Source organism: Mastigoproctus giganteus, chromosome 6 (genome assembly GCF_048544385.1).
Source record: "Mastigoproctus giganteus isolate SK-2022 chromosome 6, ASM4854438v1, whole genome shotgun sequence".
In the NCBI taxonomy this organism is placed as follows: Eukaryota; Metazoa; Arthropoda; class Arachnida; order Uropygi; family Thelyphonidae; genus Mastigoproctus; species Mastigoproctus giganteus.
Window position 1 is genome coordinate 159045547 of NC_143580.1, and position 23526 is coordinate 159069072.

The 23526-nt window shown below is 37.7% G+C and overlaps 1 protein-coding gene across 2 annotated transcripts in view; it reads right to left on the reverse strand.

The window, feature by feature from the left end:
- Window positions 1–23526, reverse strand: part of gkt (tyrosyl-DNA phosphodiesterase glaikit) — a 317491-nt gene that overhangs the window by 54388 nt on the left and 239577 nt on the right. For both annotated transcript variants that reach the window (XM_090376556.1, XM_090376558.1), the window contains exon 13: window positions 22507–22614. In XM_090376556.1, coding sequence (XP_090232682.1) covers window positions 22507–22614 — 108 coding nt within the window. The remainder of the gene's footprint in view (window positions 1–22506; window positions 22615–23526) is intronic.

Consider the following 23526-nt stretch of genomic DNA (forward strand, 5'->3'; position numbering starts at 1 on the left):
ATTTGCCTCCATTGCATATCAAGCTAAGTTTGATAACAACATTTGTGAAAGCGATGGACAAAAAAGGAGAAGGATCGTCCTGTTTGAGGCAAAAGTTTCCACGAATCAGCGAGGCCAAGATAATAGAGGGAATTTTTGTGAGTTCTCAAATCAAACTGCTATTCCAAGATGTGGAATTCACTAAAAAATTAAATGCTACAGAAATAAGAGCCTGGAAAATGTCTGCCAGAACTTTTTAAGGAATGAGAAATCACAAAATTACAGTGACACTGTGGTGAGCTAATTTTAGCATACACAGAGTTGGGATGCAACATGTTAAAACTTCATTTCCTACATTCCCATTTAGACTTTTTTCCTGAAAACTTGGGAATGGTCTCCAATGAACACAGTGAAAAGTTTCACCAAGATATTTCTCAAATGGAAAAAATATAATAGGGAAAATGGAGCTCAAATATTTTGGCAGACTACTGTAGGAATCTAGTAAGGGAGATACCAACGGACGATTATAAAAGGCCAAAAATGACAAAATAAATGTTTTGTTTTCAGATCTACAATTTTTGTAAATAGAATAAGGTTAACAGACCCAATGTTCATTTAGTACCATATGTAACATTTTCTTAAAATATATATATTTTTTTTTTACTAAATACTTAGTTTTTGACTTTAACCTCTTCTCCCTTAAAACTGGTTGGTGCTACAGCAATATGGTTGTCATATTTGAATTCATCAATATCAAATATACAAAAATCACCCTGAAGTTTAACAAGAAGCAAAAAAAATATTTTTTTTGTAGACCAGTGTAATTCATCAATAGGATCCTTGGACCTGTCTACACTGCTTGGATCACTTCATATCTGACTTCTTCATGGCTTCAAAATATCTTTTTTCCTCTACCATGTTTAGTTTAACTGCACCAAGTGTGTAGTTATTTTAGAGTTGCTATTCCCTAAGTGTAATACTTGCATTTTGCTGCATTAAAATATAACTGTCACTTTTCTGACCAACCCTTAAGCCTATCAGGATGGTCAATAGTTATCCACGTCACTGTATTACCTGTATGTACTGGCACTGCTCCAACCAATCCAAATATCTCCTGAGTCCAGTGATGCCCTCATAATTAAACTTATGGTTCAGTGAACAATCTTGATGCTTCCCTCAAAATTACTGGGTATATGCTGTCAACTCCAGCAGCCTTACTCACCTTAAGGCTCAAAATTTTTTCTAATAAACAATTCTCTGAAATTTCAATATTGCTAATTTCACGCTTTCCAGCTTAACTCATACAGGTTCTCACCATAAAAGGGTCTTTCTTCTATACGATTGGAGAATGCCTCATAATTATGGCCAAAGGCTTGCTTACCTGTTTTGCTGCTTCTTTCAATATATGGATAGATTCCACCAGTCCCAAATGCCTTATTTACTTTTAGGTTCAATAATTTGTCTTCAGCTTTCTTCTCAGTTATTATAAAATCATTTAGCTCCCAATAGTTGCATCATACTTCTGGAATCCCTTAAGTTTGTCTTCACATGTGGATGTAGATGCAAAATATTTATTCAGTTTGTCAGCATCCTTAACAGGATAATAAGTAGTTATTCCATAGATTACACTAAAGAAACCTCCCCTTTTCTCAGTGTTGCCCAACATCTGTTAAGTAAATCCTCAGATCTCCTATCTTAATATCACTACTACAGATGTGTAAAAGAATATCAGAAAAGAATGTACCCTTAAAAGATGATAGCTGTTTTACAACATCATTAACTTTTATCCTTGGCAGATACACTCGGTCCTATTCCGCCTATCACACAATATATTTACCATTTCCATTACTACTGATAACAGATCAAGGACATTGCTTTCTCTTGTGTCCTCTATAACATTGGTGTAGAAAACAATTATCCAGCAAATTGAGAAATGTTCTTCTACTGAGAAAACTGCCGCCTAATTCTAATCAATATCTGGAAAGTTAAAATCTGTCCATGACAAGGCATTTTGATTTGCTTGCCTGCTCTATTTGTCTACTTAGTTGTTCATTATGTTCGCTGTACTCATTTGGTCTATAAAAGGCTCCTATCACTATTTCTGTTTTTCAAGTATTTGGCTCAATGTTACATTGACCTATGTCTTCTGGCTGTACTGTTTTATTATCCATGTGCTTCTTAACAAAAACACAACCCATCTTTCTGTCATGTCTGTTCTTTCTACACACTTTATAATTGCTAAATTTAAATTCTGCATCCCCAAGAGTGACATCACATTTCTTATAACCTATGAGTGGCATTGACCAGGGGTTGTCAACCTTTTAATATCTACCGTCCACTTTTGTATCTTTGTTGAGGGTAAAATTTCCTTACTGCCCATCGGTGCTGCAGTAACTCAATTTAGCGCAAGTGCGAAGTAATTTTTAGAGGGGTGGGTTTGTTAAAAATATGTACTTAAATTTATCTTTTTATTTATACTTTATGTATGCTAATACATAGATAATTTAAATTTAACGAATTTCTGCATCTCCATTAATACAGCACCTACTAGTGCGGAAGCTGCTTAAATTGAAGAAAAAAAAAGTTAAATGTGAAAACAATAAAGTTTATTGAAATTACCTTTAATTAATGATTAATGAGATCCTTGAGGCTGATGCTTCGTTTGTTCCTTATTTTCATAAGGAACAAACGAAGGTCCCCTCTTTCAGTGATATTCAGACTGTTTCTCTGTTTGGTGATAATATGATTAACAGCACTAAAGCCTGATTCTACAAGATATGGTATCAATATGGTAGGGAAAGGTATCAATAAATTAAATATCATTTTCCATATATTTGGATATAATGCAGGCATTTTTTTATTTTGCCAGAGTTTTTGGTATCCACCACTATCAAAATTATATTTGCTCTCTTCAACATATTTAAGTTCGAATAGTTCTTCTTGGCAAGGCCTCCATAGCTGAGTGGTCAGGAGCAGGAATGCAGTAGCACCCACTCTTTGAGTAGACCGGAGTTCAAGCCCCTGACTGCTGAATACGGTCGATCTGCCAACCCGCACTGGACCAGCGTGGCAGATTATGGTGCATTTCCCTCAGCATGAATTGTTGAGGAGGCTTCCATCCTGCAGTGGGTTGATAATGGCTGCACTTTACCTTTTTTTTTTAGTTCTTCTTGGCAAGTTATATCAACCTCAGCAAAATTTGCAGTAAAAGGATTTATCGTCTAGTCATACGCCTTCAAGTTCAAAATATCTTTAAATCATTTCTCCATCATAATGTATGTGGTATGGTTGTTTATTGGCGCATTAGCTGCTATGGCTATAGTGTGCCTCTCCATCATAATCTTTTGAAGAGAGAATTTCTTCAGTTTCCTGAACTGTCATCTATAAAAGATGATGTAACTCCAGGGGAGATTGAAAGGTTCAGTAGCCATTTCAACGAAATTAAATTGGATATAATTAAAGTAATAAGATCATTATTACTTTCAAAAAACTGTATGACACTATTATATAATGCTACAAAACGAAACAAGCATGTACCCTTTGAGAGCCATCAAACTTCTGTGTGTAAAAGTAACCTAATAAATTGCTCATTATTGTCCTGGCACAGCTGTCGAAACATTCTATCATCTTTGGCATTAGATTTGATCTTATTTACAGCTCTAATTATTATACTTAATGATGAATGGAGACTTGTACTTAAATGTTTTCCTACAAGATGTTGTCTGTGCACTGCACAATGAATACACAAAATGTTTGACACTTCTTCCTTCAAATAAGCAACAAATCTATGATAGTGACCTACCATTGATGGAGCTCCATCAGTAGTGCATGCAACAATATTGTTCAAGGGTATATCATTTTTTGCAAAGTATGATTTCACAGCATTAAATATTGATAATCTTTTTGTATCTGTAATAAGATTTACAGTGAATAGCATTTCTTCTTGAAATGTATTGTTTTCATCAAGATACTGTACATAAATTTTACTGTCATCAATAGAGCATTATTATCTGCAATGGTAGACTTGTCCAACTGTATGGAAAATGAAGAGTTTTGGAGAATACCTATAAGTTTATCTTCAATATTAACTGCCATTTTGTCAATGCATCGCTTTACTTATCGCTAAGGGGCAATGCTTTTAAAACTTCAGGTATATCCTGATGCATTACTGTTGAGATAAATTATTTGATAGAGGGTATTATCAAAGTTTCTCCAATATTATGGACTTTACCACTTTTTGCAATTAATTGTGATATACGATAAGCTGCAGTTAATCCATCTTCGTTCTTTGCATGTTGTTTCTTAGACTTAAATGACAGTTATTGTTGAACGATTTTGAAATATTTTATACATTTCTTGAATATATTCAATGGGCTTATCTTTATCTTTTGAATGCTTTGTAAAAAGATGTTCTCGCAATCGACTTGGCTTCATTGCTTCATTGATAATGTCTTGTGGCACAGCAAACACATTGGAAGCTGTTTATTTGTAACAGATTCGATGAAAGCCATCTTCAGATATTCTGGTAAATAGCCACGAGCATATTTCTTTTTTTGAGACATGGGTTCACAATTTGTTGCACAATTTATCAACTTGTTCCAAGCTGTGGACGCGCACTTACTCTCACAAATCTAACCATGTACTGCCCCCACCATGAAAGAGGTACAGCTTGAAGACTGAGTGATGGTCGGTGGTAAACCCCACCCTCGTTATGCGCACTAAACTCGTGCCTTTGGCTACGGAGCTCATTCGTTGCTCCCTCGTCCACGAGTATACTTCGAGAAGTGTCCAGTGAATTATTATATATATATATTCAAAGTTTAGAGATGGAATTCAAAAGTAAATTGCAAAAGCATATTTTAAAAAGTCAAACTCGTGAAGTTGTTAGCAATGTATTTGATATATGGAGGAAGAACAAAATTTGTAACAACGGACAAAAACTCCCACCACGAAAGCCTGAATCGCCCAATAGTGGGCGGTAGGGACCAGGTTGACGACCACTGATTTAAACAATACTTCAAACTCATTCAATTTATTTATTTATTATACACCTAATACAATGAGTTAAATGGGGCCAGTTTGTGTTTTTAGTACACACACATCCCAAGTAATTACTAGTCCCATGTAGGCCTCTAGATGGCCTTTCAATACCCGTGCCTTTCTTCTTTTCAACTTAATATATGTCACAATAGAAACAATGTAAGAATCAGTTTCATGCTACATATGGCTGCCATTAAAACATTAGGCATTTTTGGTCACTGTAAAGGGATAAGTATTTTGATAATTTTACTGTATTTTTCATTAATTAACATGCTACATTGTGTTTTACAAAGACATTAAATAGGTTTAGTAGCGTTCGTTAGCTTCTTATTTTGAATTTAATTAGTTATTTTTGGAAGTTATGACTCCCAGTTTTGGCACCAATATTGTTGAATTAGCTGTCATATTGTAATCGATAAGAAATAGTGTAACATATATATCTCGAACTGATAGCATAAGGTATAATGTAAAACTAGATCCTAATACGCTGTATTAGGGATCTGTTAGCTTAGAACAGTATTATCAATTAATCAAAAATATTTATTAATCTTATTAAATTCCACTGTTAATTAAACAGATTTTTTAAAATTTCCACTTGTTTTTTTGTATTTACACAAAAATCATGACCCAGACTAGAGCTGCAAAGCAAAGATCACAGATTAGTGAGAGTACTATGACTCGGGGGAGAAACGAAGGGGATGATTCACCAACGCATCACAGTCTCAAAAAATGTGCAAAATGTTAAATGTTTGCTGAACTTTCTAAAACAGGATATGATCTAGCCAAGGAGGATGTCTGTGTGTGCTAGATGCGTAGATGTCCATCAGAATGCCAACTCAGCGTTCTGATGGGCATCTACAAGAGCTTGAAGTGTTAGGTAAATGCCCTTGAAGAAATTAATGAGGGGGCCTATCAAGCTCTCAGCTGCCCAGCTCAATGGCAGAGCTGACTCCTGTGCATGTCTGCCAGGGGCAAAAGTTGATAATGTTGTAGAGCAGATATCTTCTTTTAAGGGCACAAAAGGTGATATTGTTGTACACATTGGAACTAATGACTTTAAGAGTAAGAGATTTACTCTGCAGATTTACTCAACAAGTACAGGTCAATGTTGAAAAAAAGTCACAAGTTAGGGTTGAATGTGAAAGTGTCTGCAATTCTGCCCAGACGCAATAGGAGGCAGTATATGATGAGAGCCTTGTTGATCAATTCGGCCCTGGAGAGATTGTGCAAGGCTCAAGGGATAGAATTTTTTTCAGCCTGGTCTGTGCTTGTTGAGAAGAGAGACTGCTTCTACAGAGGGTACACTTAAATAGAAAGGGTGCAAGATTATTTGCTGATGCTATCGAGGCAGTGTTAGGTGGGTTGGAAAACTGCTAGCTTGGGGGAATACACAGACTAAAAGGTTAATAGTGGCTACAGGCAGAGGCAAAAGTGATTCTTGCACGGCTTCTATTGGAATGAGCAGCAGCATCATAGAAAGCAAGGCAATGGACATTTCCAGGACTGTTGGGAGTCATAGTGAAACAAATAAATACATGGACTGTGTTAGAGTAACTAAGAGTAGAAACAGGTGCATGTACACCAATGCCAGAAGTATAGTTAATAAATTTGATGAGCTTGAACTGCTATTCAAGATATCAAAGGCAGATATTGTTGGGATATCAGAGACATGTCACACAGATATATGCAGTACACATTTGGAATTTGTCCTGTCCTGTCTATCCTTTCTGTACATACTGGTACAGAAAGGATAGACAGACAGGAAGCGAGGAGGGGTTATGCTGTTAGTTAAGAAACATAAAATCTAAGGAAGTGCATCCAATTGATGGTGGACAATGCAATGTTGAGTTAGTGTGGTGTGGCACAGGGAAAGAGAAAATGAGTAGGTGTGTGTTATAGGTCTAATGAATCTGATGAGTATAATGAGCAGTTGTACAGAGAAATAGAGAGGGCCAGTAAATCGGAATGTTTTATAATGGGGGATTTTAACTTTCCAGATATTGACTGGAACTTGTGGATTGGTCACTCGCACACTAGCAAGACTTTTTTGGATTTACTGGATGACTGTTTTCTACAGAAGCAGCATGTTCGAGAGGCGACCACATCCCCGTAATACTCTTGATCTGTTTATCAGCAGTGATTATTCATGTATTAAGAATTTGCAGATAAAGGAACCACTGGGTGACAGTGATCTCAATGTATTGATATGGGAATTACTTAAAAATGAAACTACCATCAAGGCTAAAGGGAAGGGTTTTTGCTTTCGTAAAGGTGACTACAGGGGTCTCAGAGAGTTTTTAAATTCTGTACAGTGGGATCAACTGATAACATTACCAACATTGAATTCTAAATGGAAAGCCTTCAGGGACTTAATCTTGGAGGTTACTAGGCTTTTCATTCCAACTAAGAAATACTGTTCAAGGTTCAGGCCTAAATGGATGTCAGATGAATTAATGAGGCTCGTAGCAGAGAAGAAAAATGTATGGGTTGCATATAAATTATCAAGTGACACAGGTGAAGAAAGATTACAAGAAATCTTTGGGCAAAGGATGCAAAGAAAAACAGCAAAGAATTCTTTACTTATGTAAACACTAGAAGGAAAGGGATGAATCAGATTGGACCACTAAACATAGATGGGTTGACTATTGATGATATGCTCAATTAGCTGATAAACTGAATGAGTATTTTGCATCTACATTCACACACGAGGAGTTATTCAATGAGGGGAAATGCCTGAAGTTTATTAAATTCTAACAGGGAGCTAAGTGATTTTGTAATAACTGAGAGCAAAGTGGAAGAGAAAATTGTTGAAGTTAAACATAAGGAAGGCACCTGGGGTGGGCGGGATCTATCCAGTTATATTAAAGGAGGCAGCAAAGGAAGTAAGCAAACCCTTAGCCATAATTATGAGAGCTTCCTTGGACTCAGGGGAGGTCCCCATGGACTGGAGGTGTGGAAATGTATCACAAATTCACAAAGGGGGTTCAAAAGGTGACACAAGTAACTATAGGCCTGTTAGTTTAACTTGTATTCCAGGGAAAATAATGGAGTCACTGGTTAAAGAAGCATTGTAGGATCATATAGACAAGACTGCAGTAATAGTTAAGACACAGCATGGGTTTGTTAAAGGGAGATCTTGTCTTACCAATTTGACTGGATACTATGATATGTGGTCACAATGGAACTGAATGTCAAAAATAATTTTGATATCATATACTTGGATTTCAGGATATCTTGATACTGTTGCACATGGAAGACTGCTGTACAAATTGGAGAGGTATGCTATTAAGGGTAAGTTGCTACATTGGACAAAGGGATGATAGTGGTAATCGATGGACACTACTCTTCATGGACAAATGTTATTAGTCGAGTTCCGCAGGGTTCTGTGCTGGGCCTATTGTTGTTTTGAGTATTCATCAATGATATTGATGAAGGTATATCAGGATTAATGTCCAAGTGTGGGATGATACAAAGGTTGGCAGGGTTGTTAACGACAGTAAAGATGGTATGCTACTCCAACTGGATCTAGACAAGTTTGGCAAATGTCCTTTACTTGAGTTTGCTGCCTAATCCATGTGTTTCTCTTCTTATATAACAGTCTGATTCCCAATATAATTCGTTCCATTCTTTGCTGTGTAGTTCCCAGCTTCTCTTCCATTCTTTTGGTGAGTGCCCAAGTTTCATTTCTATAAGTCATGGTGGGTAGTATACATTGGTTCATTATTTTACGTTTAAGACAAATTGGGATATTGCTCCTCAGTATGACTATATTTCCTGAATGCTATCCATCCAAAATTTATTCTTCTCTTGACTTCCTGCCATTTATCATTATTACAGCTAATAACTTGTGCCAGATAAGTATAAGACTCCACCTTTTCAATTACTGCTCCTTCAATCATTATGTTCCTTTCTGTGGCATACTTGTTCATCGTTACTTTTGTTTTAGCCATATTCATCTTTAGTCCAAAATTCTTATCAACTCTGCACAACTGATTTTAAGATTTTCCTCTAATTCTTTGGGATCGTGGCTTATGACCACAATGTCATCTGCAAAATCTGTCATCTGTACTTACCATTCACATTGACTCCTATGACAAGTCTGATCTTCTGAAAGCTTCTTCAAAGGCAGTAGTAAACAACTTCGGAGATAATGCGTCTCCTTGTCGAACTCCTTTCTTAATTTTAAATTTGCTACTGTCTTTGTCTAGTCTAATAAAGGAGGTAGCGTTCTGTGAAAATACAGACATTTTCACGGATTGCAGTATCCAGTGAGAGAACAAGCGCACCATACTTTTGCCACTGCGCTGTATCTGTAGAACTGCATCTACATCACGGGAAGAAGGTGGAAATACTTTCGGTTTTGCACGTGAAATGGGGGCCACACCCGTGGGTGTCAGCGTTGTTCTACCTGATGAAATTAACCATAGTAATGTGGAGGGGTAAGCAAATAGGAGGAGGCAGATATATACGTGAGACAGGGGAGTTAATGGGGGGGCTTTCTGTCATTGTGCTGTTAGTCAGGTCGTGGATCACTGGTAAAAAGAAGTGGAAAGGGAGTGAGGTTGGATGTTGCCAGAAGGAATCCGCGGAGTTTTTCATAGGAAGAAGACAAAGAAGTGTGAAAAGTGAGGCTAAAGATAAGAAGAGGGGGAGATAAAGAGGATGATGATGTACCACCTCCCTGGAAACTATGCAGACTAATACTGGTAAGTCGACCTTCATTGCTTAATTATAAACCGAACCAAAGACCAATCTACCCTACTCTTGTATTCTCTTATATGGACCTCTCTCCTCATAGACCCTTACGTTTTGTTAAGTTTTGAGGCTATTACATTTAGCATATAGAATCTAACTGACAGTGTAAACTGACACCATGATTTTCACATGATAATTGTAATTGTTAAACTTACATATCCCACTGGAGTGCTACAAGGTCTATTACATGTAAAACGGCCAATAGTGGATTTCCAGAAACCACATGAAGAGCACCACAAAATCTTACTGACATATGCCATAATGACATTAAGACATTAGTTACCTAAATATGTAAAGGTATAAAGCCTGATGCTACCGTGCTATATACCTAATCAATATTTTTCTCGTAATTGTATGTGTAACTTGTGTAGTGTAATAAACTATGTTCTGTTTGCTAATTCTGCCTGGTATTATTCTCTGACAACACACGATTCTCTGAATCGATTACTGATGAGGAGCCATAGTTAATGCGGCACTTTGGAGCCCAATCATCTAGAAAGGAGCCCAAAGTGCAGACACAACACGATCCTCAATGTCGCAAGCTTGCTCTCAATGCCTATCCGAGTAAGACTTAAGGACACATGATCTTTGTCCTAATAACTACTACTAGACAATCACATAAAACCCAGGCTTCTCCGGATATTAATATTAGCGTTTGGGTCCAGCCAGAAGCCGGTGGCTTACAAGGAACGTTGTCAGGCTAGAACCCACTACAATGGAGAGACCTGCAGAACAGGTCTCATATATTTTCTTCAAAATTTCCTTTCTTATGCAGCAAAACTATGATTGCATTATTCCACTCCTTAGGCGTCACACCTTTTCTAATGCATTTTGTGAAGAGTCTTGCCAGTTTTTGTGCCATGTCTCATCCTCTCAATTTTAACAATTCTACAGTAACTTCATCTTTCCCTGGGGCTTTCTGATTCTTCATTTTCTTCAATACTTTGTTCTACCTCATCAGGAAGGATATCGAGTTTGTCATATGTGTTACTAATTTGCGATCCATCTTCTCCACTGCTGGCATCATTCCCTCGCTTCTTGTATAATTCTCTATAGTAGTCTTCTGCTATTTGAATTATGCCTTCTCTGCTAAATACACCATCGCTATTCTTCAGTTTCAGTGTCATTTGTCTTTCTGTATTACTGCTCATGGCTGCTGATTTAAGTCCTTTGTTTTCCCTTAATGCTTGTTCTTCTTCTTTTCTTGTGTTAAATCTTCTTATGTCCTCTCTGAGTCTTTCTAATGACTTTGTAACTCAGTATACTCAATTTTCTCCTTGTCAGTGTTTATCTTGCTCTTCATTTGTCGTCTTCGGTTCATCATGACAAGTGTTTCTTGACTAATTTTTTCTTCTTTGGATTTCTTTTTACCTATAGGTTTCTTGAGCTTTATCATTTTCAGAAAGTTGTAGTATCCCTCGTCGATATCTTGGTCCTGAGCCATCTGCTCAGGATGAAGTAGATTTCATTAGTTGTTAATCAATTTGGGCTCTTCCATGTCCACTTTCTGTTCACCCTTTTCTTGAAAAAAGTCCCTGAGATTCTGCAAATTTCCACAAGTCTTTCGCCTCTTTAATTTCTTTCACCAATTTCAAAATTTCCTATAGTTCCCCATTCTGCACTGTTTTGTCTCTTTCCAACCTTAGCATTGAAGTCCCCCATAATGATAGTGTAGTGGATTTCTGCTTATCTAGAAGACACTCAATTTCGGTGTACATTTCTTCAACCTCTTCATCATCATGGCTCGATGTTGGTGCATAAATCATTATAACCTTTGGCTTGTATCTCTTAGAAATCCTGAGTAGTAGTCTTGACACCCTTGGTGATGTACTTTTGAAATTCAAAATGTTGTTTTTTATATCTTTATGGACCAGAAAGCCAACCCCACCTTCGCTCCTTTCACTGTTTCCATTGGTGTACAGCAGATTTCCACTTGATGAACTTATGATTTATTTCTTCTTCTTGTTTCAGCCAAACCGATGATATTCCAATTCACATTTTCTAATTCCTTTTCCAGCTCTAATATCCCGTCTTCACCAATGAGCGATCTTATGTTGTAACAGGCCAAGTTCAGTTTCTGTGCATGGCAGCCTGGTTGTACCCAGAGATTCTTAGCACTCTCTGCTTCCACTCTAATCCTCTCGCTGCCATAAGAGGGGGAGTGAGGGCTGCTGGGTACCGAGGCCCATTTGTTTCATTGTGCTGTCAGGTTTGGTGTTTTCCTCTTCACGCTGACCAGACGTCTTGAAGAGAACCACTCTACATGTTCGTTACCACCTAAGTGACGTAACAGGACTTACCATTGAGAAGGTGTGCATGAGTGGATTTTAGGGAGGCAGGCCAACTGGACTTCTCCTAAATCTTCTGAGATAAAAAGATATTGGATCCATCAGTGTTTTGGACTGTGTCTGATAACACACAGAATGCCTAAGAGGGCATAAATTCAAATTGAGGAAAGACAGTCGTAGAATAGATGTGTGGAAATTTGCCTTTAGCCAGCGGGTGGTTAATTGCTAGAACAAACTTCCATCCGTCATTGTGGAAGTTGATAGCTTAAATAAATTCAAGGAGGACCTGGACAAACTTTTAGAGGGAATGGTTGTGTGAATTCTTTTTTTTTTTTTTTTGGCTTATGCTATATAAGCTCATATGCTTGCTTTCTTGCATCACATGCCTCTATTACTACTACTACCTGATCTGTCATCTCAAACTCGTAGTTAGTCTACATGAAACTCATCTGACTCCAACGAATACATTTTGGAATACTGAATTACAGTAGGGCCACCGTTATAACGCAGTTTGCTTTAAGCTGATTCGCTATAACGCTGTTCTTATATTATAACCCGTATCTGACTATAACGCTGTCACAGATCACTATAACGCTCTTTTACAGATTGCATTTTTGGCATATTTAACGAAATCGTTTCATTGGATGGAGTCGATAGCTTGAAAATGAATAGCAAAACAGCATTAAAACGTTTCCCCATGCCGACTTCAGAAATTTTCCCATGCTCAGTGAAATTTTCTCGCAAGCTAATTTAATTGCAGTACAGTCACTTGTTAGTAGTTCTGAGATCAACATTTTAAAAAATGATCAAGTATATTGCTTGTAATATTTACGTTATATGCATTTATCTGAAGTCTAGTCATTACTAAGTACAGTATTAGACATTGTGCGTAATGTACAGTTTACTTGAACATTGTATCGTAATTAAATGCAACCAACGCAGTTACATTTTAGAAGAGTTAATAATGGCTGATAAGAATGAAAAAGCAACGTCTGAGTGCAGTACGAAGACTATATGTAAGAAAAAGACTGAATTTGAAAATTAAATTAGACGTTTTGAAGCGAATCGATTCCCGTCAACAACAAGCAGATGTGTGCCATAATTTAGGACTTGCAAGTTTAACTGTAAGAACAATAATAAAAAAATAAAGAATTAATTTTAGCAGCGGGAAAGATAGCTGTTCCACTGCTTTTTTTTTTTGTAGTTGTTGGCGCATCGGCTTCTGTGGCCATAGTGCACCTCCCAAAGTTTTTGCAGTATTTTGATCCAAGCCTGAGGCGGGATTCGAACCTGCGACCTTTGGGTTGCCAGGCAGGCACTTTACCCACCTGGCTAGCCCGGTCGGCTTGTTCTAATGCAAGCAACTAGGGCTAGGCCAGCTATTAGGATTAAAATGGAAAAAGACTTTAACTAATTTTATTGAAGATAATGTCCAATGCAGAATTCAGTTAAGTTAAATATTATAAAAAAAAAAAAAGAGAGAGAAAGAGAGAAAGAGAGAGAGAGAGATTAGCCAATATGATGATCTGAAGAAAACTCACCTAAAAAAAAAAAATGTGGAACCATTTAAAACTGTTAAGGGCTGGTTGAATAGATTTAAAATCTAGGGAGAAGCCACAAGTGCAGATCAAGGAGCCGAAACTTTCAAAAAAGAACTTGTTAAAATTATTGAAGAGGGGTATTGTGTGTTATACTTCTCAACAAGTTTATAACATAGATGAAGCAGGACTTTTGTGGAAATGAATGCCTAAAAGAAGTTTCATATTGAAAGAAGCAAAATCATGCCAGGTTTCAAAGCGGCGAAGGATCGGGTGACTTTATTGTTGGGTGGTAACGCTGCGGGGGATTTAAAATTAATGTCCCTTTTAGTTTATTTAGAAGAGGGCCAAAGTTCACCCAAAATCGACACATTTTTCATGATTAAATTCATCAATTAAATTAATTCAATTAAAATCAATTTAGATCAATTAAATTCATGATTTTAAATTGGAATTTTAAGTTTAATTTTGATATGTAAATAGTTACCACATAATTATATACGTATGTAATGCAGAATATTTTATATGTACAAATATTTGAATATTAAATACAGTAAACCCCCGCTATTCGCAGGGGTTATGGTCCTGAAAAATGCCGCGAATACTGAGTTATGGCTCCCATAGTAATAAAGGGGTTCCGTTCCAAAGTATGAAATATATAAGAAAAACTAGTCTAACATTTTGTCTATGTATGTATTATATGTACCTTCATAATATGACTATGTACATAGACAGTAAAATAGACAGTGCATAGACAAAGTGTAAAGTGTATTTAGTGTCTAACGGCACCAGGGGTTTCCCCCATCTCCGCGTTGCTTTCATTGTGGGTGTACCAGTTCACTGGGAAGGCCAGAGATTTAAAAGTGTATGGATATTGTACATGTGTAGTGTTGTGTTCTGTTGTTCATCTGGCCATTTAGCCGCTGGACCCCTACTGAGGCCCAACGTTGCCCACACTTAGCCCCGTGGAGGCAGACCAGGTACACCAGTATTTTTAGATAAGTACTCTGGCAGGTCCTGCCACCTAATTTCCTGAGATTTCAGTGGCTACGACCTATATATAAAAAAAAAAAAAAAAAAGGGGGGGGGGGAGATAAACGCTTGAATTTAATTAGGCCGAAAGAGGTTGCAAGTGTGTCGAGTTTGGCATTTAAAATTTAAAATTTTTTACGTTGTGTGGGGCATTCGCTTTTCGCTGGTGATATAGGTAGAGTAGGGGGGAGAGACGGAAGGCTGGGGGGAAAAGACAGAAGTATGGGGTCAATAGGGAAGGCGACCCCAGGTATATCAGTGGGGCATGCCCTTGCCCCACCAGAGGGAAATGAGGGGGTGGTGGGGTGGGGAGGGGGCAGGAAGTCCTTCCCCTCACCCCACCAGGGATAGGGAGTGAAAGTGGGCTGGGCAAGGGAGCCCTGCCCAGTTCGCCATAGCGGCAATTTGCAGTGCCCTCCAGCAAGTGCAGTCTGTTGATGACCCGTTGGTGGGGTTTGGTCCTTTTCTAGGTGTGTGGTTTCATCCTGGGAGCGACGACATTCTGGCTGGAGCCACTCCCATTGGTTCCTAGGTCGATGCTGTTTCATTTATTCTGCTGCATATTACGCCGTTTGTCCTTAGTATTTTGCGATCCTTTCCTCTGTGTTGATGTTTTATCAGTTTGTCTTTATTTATTATTTGTGGTCATCTAATCGTTGTGGATGGCTATTTCTGTTCGTCGTCTATTGAAGACGTCAAATGCAAATCGGCTGAGGGCTTTGTATTCATCTTCTGAATCCAGTAGATGGTACTCTTGATTTTTCGGCAAGTATTGAATCTCAGTTATAAGTCTACTTCTGTGTTCTTCGTAGCATTCACAGTCGTGCATAATATGCTGCCAGGTTTCAGGTTCTCCACAGGTGCATGTGGACTCTTCTATTATTCCGAGTGCGTTCAGTTTTGCTTTAAATGGGCCGTGGCCCGTCAGGAGGAAGGTTGTATTTAGCCCAGGATTGAACCACGAGGGGGCTTTTGGGTACATTTTTGTGACTATCGGTATGAAGCTTCTTGTAACTTGACCCTTTGGCGACATCTCCCATCTGTGCTGCCAAATCTTCAACATGTGAGCCACTATTCGTTGTTTCTCTACCGTCCGGCTGTTGGTTGGGTCCAAGGTAAAGTCATAGATGGAGGCGGGTATATCCTTGGACAGTAAATACACGAGTCCACATCTAGTCACCTCGAGGTCCAGCGGAAGAGCTCACAGTGCATAGACAGTGAAATGCAAGCATATGGCATCGAAATGAAAATAAGAAACAATTTAATATTAAATGTAATATTTATTAGAAATTTCAAACCAGTGCCTTTGCTAACTAAAAAACTTAACTTGTCAGTGCTATCACCTGTTTCGCTAAAGTGTTGATAAAGGAGTTTTGCCTTTTCACGAATGATGAGTGAATATGGTTAACAGAATTTTATTTTGAGTTTGGTTTTCTATCCACAGATTTAAAGCCTTTTCTATTTTTTCTAATTTAACATCACGAGTTACAGGGCAAATTTTTGAAGCAATTAGCACGTTTTCACAGACACTACGGCGGGTTTTTTCTTTCGATTTTTTGATTGATCGTACCGTGACTCATTGATTTTATAATGTTTTGCCACTGAGGAGACATTTTCACCATTAGAAATTTTATCTAATAACTCAATGTTATTCGCTAATGTCATCACCTTCTTTGATCTTTTCACATTTCCCTTGTTATTCGTAGCCATATTTTTGTACGGGTTAGAAAGAACTTGTCCAAATAAAGTCACTTTCTTCCATTAACACACTCGAAAAAGTCTGTTTTACACTGCAAAACAGTAGATTTATCACTTTTGTAAGCATATCAATTAAAAGCAAATGACGAAACCTTCCACGATAAGCGCATAACACATACTGAACAAGGATTAGCAAGAAACATCCACGCTCGCGATTTTGTCACCTCCCCCCCACCCACTGAGCACTGTTTTGACCGGGAAAGATAATTATAGCCACGCCCATGTTTTTTTTTATGGTGGAAAATGTTCACGGCGCTTTAAAATTCACATTTTTTAAGGTTTCATTTTATATTAAATCGGCGACCGCGAATACGCAAAACGCGGATGTTTACTGTATTTTGACCGACATTTGTGCATCTTTTCACTACCGTTTATTATTGATTAGGAAATATCCTATGCACCGACCGCAACTTACAAATACATGTTACCTTATGGGAATGCGGAGCTTGCTTAGTGCGGATTCACTTAGCGCTCTGTTTTTCCAGAACGAATTATCAGCGTTAAGCGGGGGTCACCTGTATAATATTTATTGAGAAGACAGGAAAAATATTAATTCCTCAGAAAGAAGTGTGTGCAATTTTGACACGCATAAGCATACCCCACAAGGATGTTAGTGCTTCAGACAAATTTTTAAATAATAACTGTGCACGTAGCCTTAGGAATTAGCATTACCTATTGTCCATCTGTTTACCATGAAATGTCCCTGTTTCAAGATCCGAGCCGAATGATCTTGTTCTGCAGCTTCCCACCCTTTATTGTTTTTCAGGGTGGTATAAATGCACATCATCCTTTTTGTATGAGATCCCTAGAGGAAATTTTATGGAAGCATTGAGCCATTGTTAGATAACCAACAAATTAGCTTGTTGAATAACAAGGCCCCTACCCATATAAATTAAGTATAAGAAATACATCAGCCATTGATCTGTCTCTATATTCTCATCAGTGTACCATAATTTTGACTGGACCTATTAGAAAATTTTCATGGCAGTGGCCATGTGCCGATTATCTCCTCTGTACAGAAAAAAGATAAGCACAAAACATACCAGGAGAAAGCTTGGAATTTTCAAGCAGCAAAGTGGAATATAATTGATCAGACTATGCAAATAGATAAGCAACTAATCTTACCATTTATTGTGGATAAAGTGGTGATATATGAGGTGCTACCCAAAAGTTCCTGAAATGTATTTATAAAATAAATTAGACTCATCCTGGGTCTTATTTGCCACCGTCACCTTCGAAGTAGTTCCCTTGAGAGTGTAAACACCAATCCCATAGCTTCTTCCATGATTTGAATGCGTCTTGTCATATACCTTCACCTTTACTAGTTATTTTACCTTACGTTCCATTTTATTTTAAGTAGTATTTACTAATAACTTGATTCATTTTTCTTTATGTATATACTGAATACAGTTTGATAGCTCCTCCTAGCCCTTGTGTCATGGGGTTCACAAATTAAACTCATCAAATAAATACACAAGCAATCTTATGTTATTATGAAGTTGATACAAAAGAAATGGATGCAAGAATAATTTTCATGTAGTATATTTAGACTCTAATAATGTGTGAATTTCTTGAAAAATGGTATTAAAATCATTAGCTGTTTGGTTGCTTCTCAACGAGTTAATTTTTTTTTTTATTTCCTGTTAATGAAAGTATTATTTTGAGGTATGAATTTTTCCAGTCTACCTCTCTGAGAGTTTTAGTTCAAGTGTAAAAGAGTAGCATGGTGTCTTAGTTATTATGAATATGAATATTCCCAACCTCAGAGGCTTTTAAAGTTGAAAATTTTTAAATAAAAAATTTTAAAAATAGAAAATTGAAAATTTTAAAATATTAAAGATATATATAAAAAAAATTTTAAAAAATTCTTACTTCCAGTATATTATTTTTGTCATTTTTATTCACTGCATTTGCATTGATTAATATGAAAAGTATTAATTGACAAATATGAACGTTTCTGTTCAATACATAAACTAAGATACTAAATATTGGCCTTTTACATAATAATAAAGTAACTACTATTTAAAAATACTGATTGAAATAGCACCTGCATTCCCACAATGTTTCATTTGCTGTATTCAACCCAGAATGTGGTACATTTGAAGGTAAGAATAAATGTGGTACATTTAGTAGAGCAGACAACGTTGTTTGTCGAGCCATGTGGATTTTGCATGGATACAATTAGCATTAGCATTAGTAGAGGCATTTGATGCAAGAAAGCAAGCTTATGCAGCATCAGCCAAAAAAAAAAAAAAAAAACCCACTTCCACTTCACCCCTCTGTTCGTTCCAAATACCTGTCCAGCTGAGCCTTAAACTTATTTAGGCTATCAACCTCCACCACAAGGGATGGAAGTCTGTTCCACCAACCAACCACCCGCTGGCTAAAGGCAAATTTCCTCACGTCTATCCTACATTTGTCTTTCCTCAATTTGAATTTATGCCCTCTCAGGTGATTTTTCTGAGCTAGAGGAAGAATCCCATCAGCATTGAGCATGCTTAAACCATTCAAAGCTTTATACACCTCTATCAGATCACCTCGCTGGTGCCTAGTCTCCAGGCTCTGTAATTTGCAAAACTTAAGCCTTTCTTCGTAAGAGCAACCCTTTGTTCCATTCACTAATCTTGTTGCCCTTCTCTGTACTCGTTCCAGCAGCTCTACATCCTTTTTGAAATGAGGCCTCCAGACCTGTATACAGTACTCTAGGTGTGGCCTGACCATTGCCTTATACAATGGAATAATCACCTCCTTATCCCTGCTGGAAAAATTCCTGTATATCATTGACAATACTCCATGAGCTACTCTTGCAGCCCGTCTGCACTGCTCAGAGAACTTCATATCTGCCTGCACAACCACCCCCAAGTCCCTTTCATTCTCTACCACTGTCAGTGTAGTACCACAGAGTTGATACGTTGCTCTGGGGTTGCTGTTTCCCATGTGTAGTACTTTACATTTGTCAATGTTAAACTTCATTTGCCACCTCTCAGCCCATCTGCTCAACCTTTCCAGATCCTGTTGCAGCAGCATAGTGTCAGTGGTGTCCTTGACAACCCTGCCAACCTTTGTATCATCTGCAAACTTGGACATTAAGCTTGATATACCATCATCAATATCATTTATAAATACAGAAAACAATAATGGACCCAACGCTGAGCCCTGAGGGACTCCACTAATAACATTAGTCCACGATGAGCAGTGTCCATTGATTACCACTCTCTGTCTTCTCCCCCTCAACCACCCCTTTATCCATAGCAGCAATTTGCCTCCAATGTCACACTGCTCCAATTTGTGTAGCAGTCTTCCATGTGCAACAGTATCAAAAGCCTTTCTAAGATTCAAGTATATAATATCAAAGTTATTCCCTGCATCCAGTTCTTTTGTGACTGCATCATAATATCCAATCAAGTTGGTCAGGCAAGACTTCCCCTTATCAAAACCATGCTGTGTCTGAGCTATAACTGAAGTCTTGTCTAAATGATCCTGCAGTGCTTCTTTAACCAGTGCCTCCATTAATTTTCCTGGAACAGAAGTTAAGCTCACAGGTCTATAATTACTTGTGTCAGCCTTTGATCCTCCTTTGTATATTGGGGTCACATTTGCACATTTCCAGTCTATGGGTACCTCCCCTGAGTCCAAGGAAGCTCTCATAATTATGGCTAAGGGTTTGCTTACTTCCTTTGCTGCCTCCTTTAATATAACTGGATAGATCCCATCCACCCCGGGTGCCTTTCTTGTGTTTATCTTCAACAGTTTCTCCTCCACTTTACTCCCAGTTATTTCAAGATTCTGTAGCTTACTGCTAGAGTTGAATACACCTCTGGCATTCCCCTTGCTGAATAACTCCTCATGTGTGAATATCGATGCAAAATATTCATTTAGTTTGTTAGCTACCTGAGCAGGATCATCAACAGTTGACCCATCAATATCAAGTGGACCATTCTGATTCATCCCCTTCCTTCTAGAGTTAACATAAGTAAAGAACTCTTTGCTGTTTTTCTTTGCATCCCTTGCCAAGGATTTCTCGTAATCTGCCTTTGCCTGCCTAACCTCCTTTGTAACTTGGTTGCATATCAACTTGTATCTATCATAGGCTTCTGTGTCATGTGTTAATTTGTAAGTATCCCATGCATTTTTCTTCTCTGCCATATGCCTCATTAGTTCATCTGACATCCATTTTGGCCTAAACCTTGAACAATATTTCTTAGTTGGTATGTAAAGCCTAGTAGCTTCCAAGATAAGTTCTTTGAATGCTTCCCATTTTGAATTTGCTGTTGGTAACATCATCAGTTGGTCCCACTGTATAGAATTTAAATACTGTCTCAGTCCATCGTAGTCGCCTTTACGGAAGCAATAACCCTTTCCTTTACCCCTAATGGTAGTTACCTCTTTGAGTAAATCCCACTTCAGCACACTGTGATCACTGCCACCTAGTGGTTCGTTTATCTGCAGATTCTTAATGCATGAAGAATCACTGCTGATAATCAAATCAAGAGTATTACTCCCTCTAGTTGCCTCCCGAACATGCTGATGTAGAAAACAATCATCCAATAAATCCACAAAAGCCCTGCTAGTGTGTGAGTAACCAGCCCCCAAATTCCAGTCAATATCTGGGAAATTAAAATCTCCCATTATAAGACTCTCTGATTTACTGGCCCACTCTATTTCCCTGTACAGTTCCTTATTATACTCATCAGAGTCATTTGGCCTATAGCACACGCCTACTCTCAATTTTGATCTCCCAATGCTTATGTCACACCAAACTGACTCAACACTGCACTGTCCGACGATGTCGACTGGCTTCACTTCCTTGGTTTTTATATGTTTCTTAACTAATAGCATAACCCCCCCTCCTATCCTGTCTATCCTTTCTGTAGACGTTGTACTCCCCAAATTGCAGTTCTGCATCCCTTATATCTGTGTGACACCACGTCTCTGATATCCCAACAATATCTGCCTTTGATGTTTTGAGCAATACCTCAAATTCATCAAATTTATTTACTAAACTCCTAGCATTGGTGTACACGCAAGTATACCTGCACCTGTTTCTATTCTTAGCTACCCTAACACAACCCATGTGTTTATTTGTACCGCAATGGCTCCCAGCAGTCTCTGAAATACCATGCATCTTGTTTTCCAGGCTTCTGCTCATTCTAATAGAAGCAGTGCAAGAATCTCTTTCACCTCTGCCAGTGGCTACTGTCAATCTATTGGTCTTTGTCTCTCCCCAAGCTAGCAGTTTTGCGACCCACCTAACACTGCCTCGATAGCATCAGCAAATATTCTTGCACCCTTTCTATATAAGTGTATCCCATCCCTGTAGAAGCAATCTCTCCTGTTAACAAGTACAGTCCAGGCTGAAAAAAATTCTACCCCTTGAGCCTTGCACAATCTTTCCAGGGCCGAATTGATCGACAAGGCTCTCATCATACTCCCTCCTATCGTGTCTGGGCAGAATTGCAGACACTTTCAAATTCAACCCTAATTCTCAGCTTTTGTTCTGTACTGAGAGTAATTGTACTGAGATTAATAGTAATTCACAGTGGTTAGTCATTGCAAAATTGCAATTTTTATTTCCAGTGGGTAGGGAGGGGAGGAACAACAACAACAACAAAAAAAAAAGTTTCCTTCTGCCACCGAAATGGCTTTAAAATTGATAAATTTCCTTTGCTATTGCAACAGTCAACATTCAACTGCACCATTTTGTATGGTCTATATTGGAAAAAGAGGCTCTCTTCTTATTTCTTTAGGAGGTGTCTTTTATGCAACTATGATGTTATTCCAACACATAAAATATATATATTTTTTTTATAGGTTGTCCTCTTTCTACTTTATATATTCTTTACAGATCTATCAGTGTTCCACAAAGTTTCTTCAGAAATGGGGTGTCTGAATCCCATTGTCCTAATTACTGCAAAAGCAGCATCCATAATTAGAGTCCTAGACAAGACAGGGGCCCAGGTAAGTACCCTGTGTTCATGTGTAAAGCCAGTTCTGTCCACAATTAATTACAAAAGGATTTTGAATTTATTCATAATCTGGATTTTTGGCTAGCAATCAAACAATAAAATATTAAGAGTTGAACAAGACAGGTAAAAAACAATAAAAAGTAGACTTACCTTGTCAGTAAAAACCAAGCTATATAATTACTATCTGGCGATAAGCGGGCATATGTTTTAATATGAGGACAAGCTTTACTGCGACCCCTTCCTTCACTACACCACTGGCTGACAAAAACAAATTACAGTATTTAGAAATGTATATATTAAGTGCAATATCATCATTAATACAGTCATTTCTGAATAAACAGAATATTTATAAGGCGGCATCATTTTAAGTTATATCTCATATTATGAATACCTTCACAACGAGTTGCCATGATATTGCACTACTTCGAATAAGTAACGCTTCACCTAGGAGAAGACTAATGTTACTTATTCTCAGATTGGTATCACCACCCAGACAGCACCCTTCAGGGCTATTTGTATTTTGAGGTATGAATTTTTCCAGTCTACCTCTCTGAGAGTTTTAGTTCAAGTGTAAAAGAGTAGCATGGTGTCTTAGTTATTATGAATATTCCCAACCTCAGAGGCTTTTAAAGTTGAAAATTTTTAAATAAAAAATTTTAAAAATAGAAAATTGAAAATTTTAAAATATTAAAGATATATATAAAAAAAAATTTTAAAAAATTCTTACTTCCAGTATATTATTTTTGTCATTTTTTGGGATAATAATATATTATCCCACAAAATGACAAAATGTGTGGGATATGTGTGGGATAATAACTCGACTATCTACTTGTCCCTATTAGACTTAGAAAAGCAAAAAGGTAGAGGGAAAGTAATAGTAGGAGTGGAAGAGGAAAAGAAACGGTGTAGAAGAATGAAAGGGACAGTAACTCCTTCAACTCACACCACTCAAAAACTCAAACTCCTCAAATAGGCAACGCTTCCCCAGTGGAGAAGGCTGTTGTTACCTACTCTTGGAAACTCTGGACATCATCAGGCTCCCCTGGTACCGTTTCAGGGCTATTGTGAATTTAATGTGAAAAAAAACCCCATTGGACCAGATCTATTAAATCAAACAAATGAATTATAAAATCCAAACCTAAATCATGAAAAATCTTAATTCAGACGATC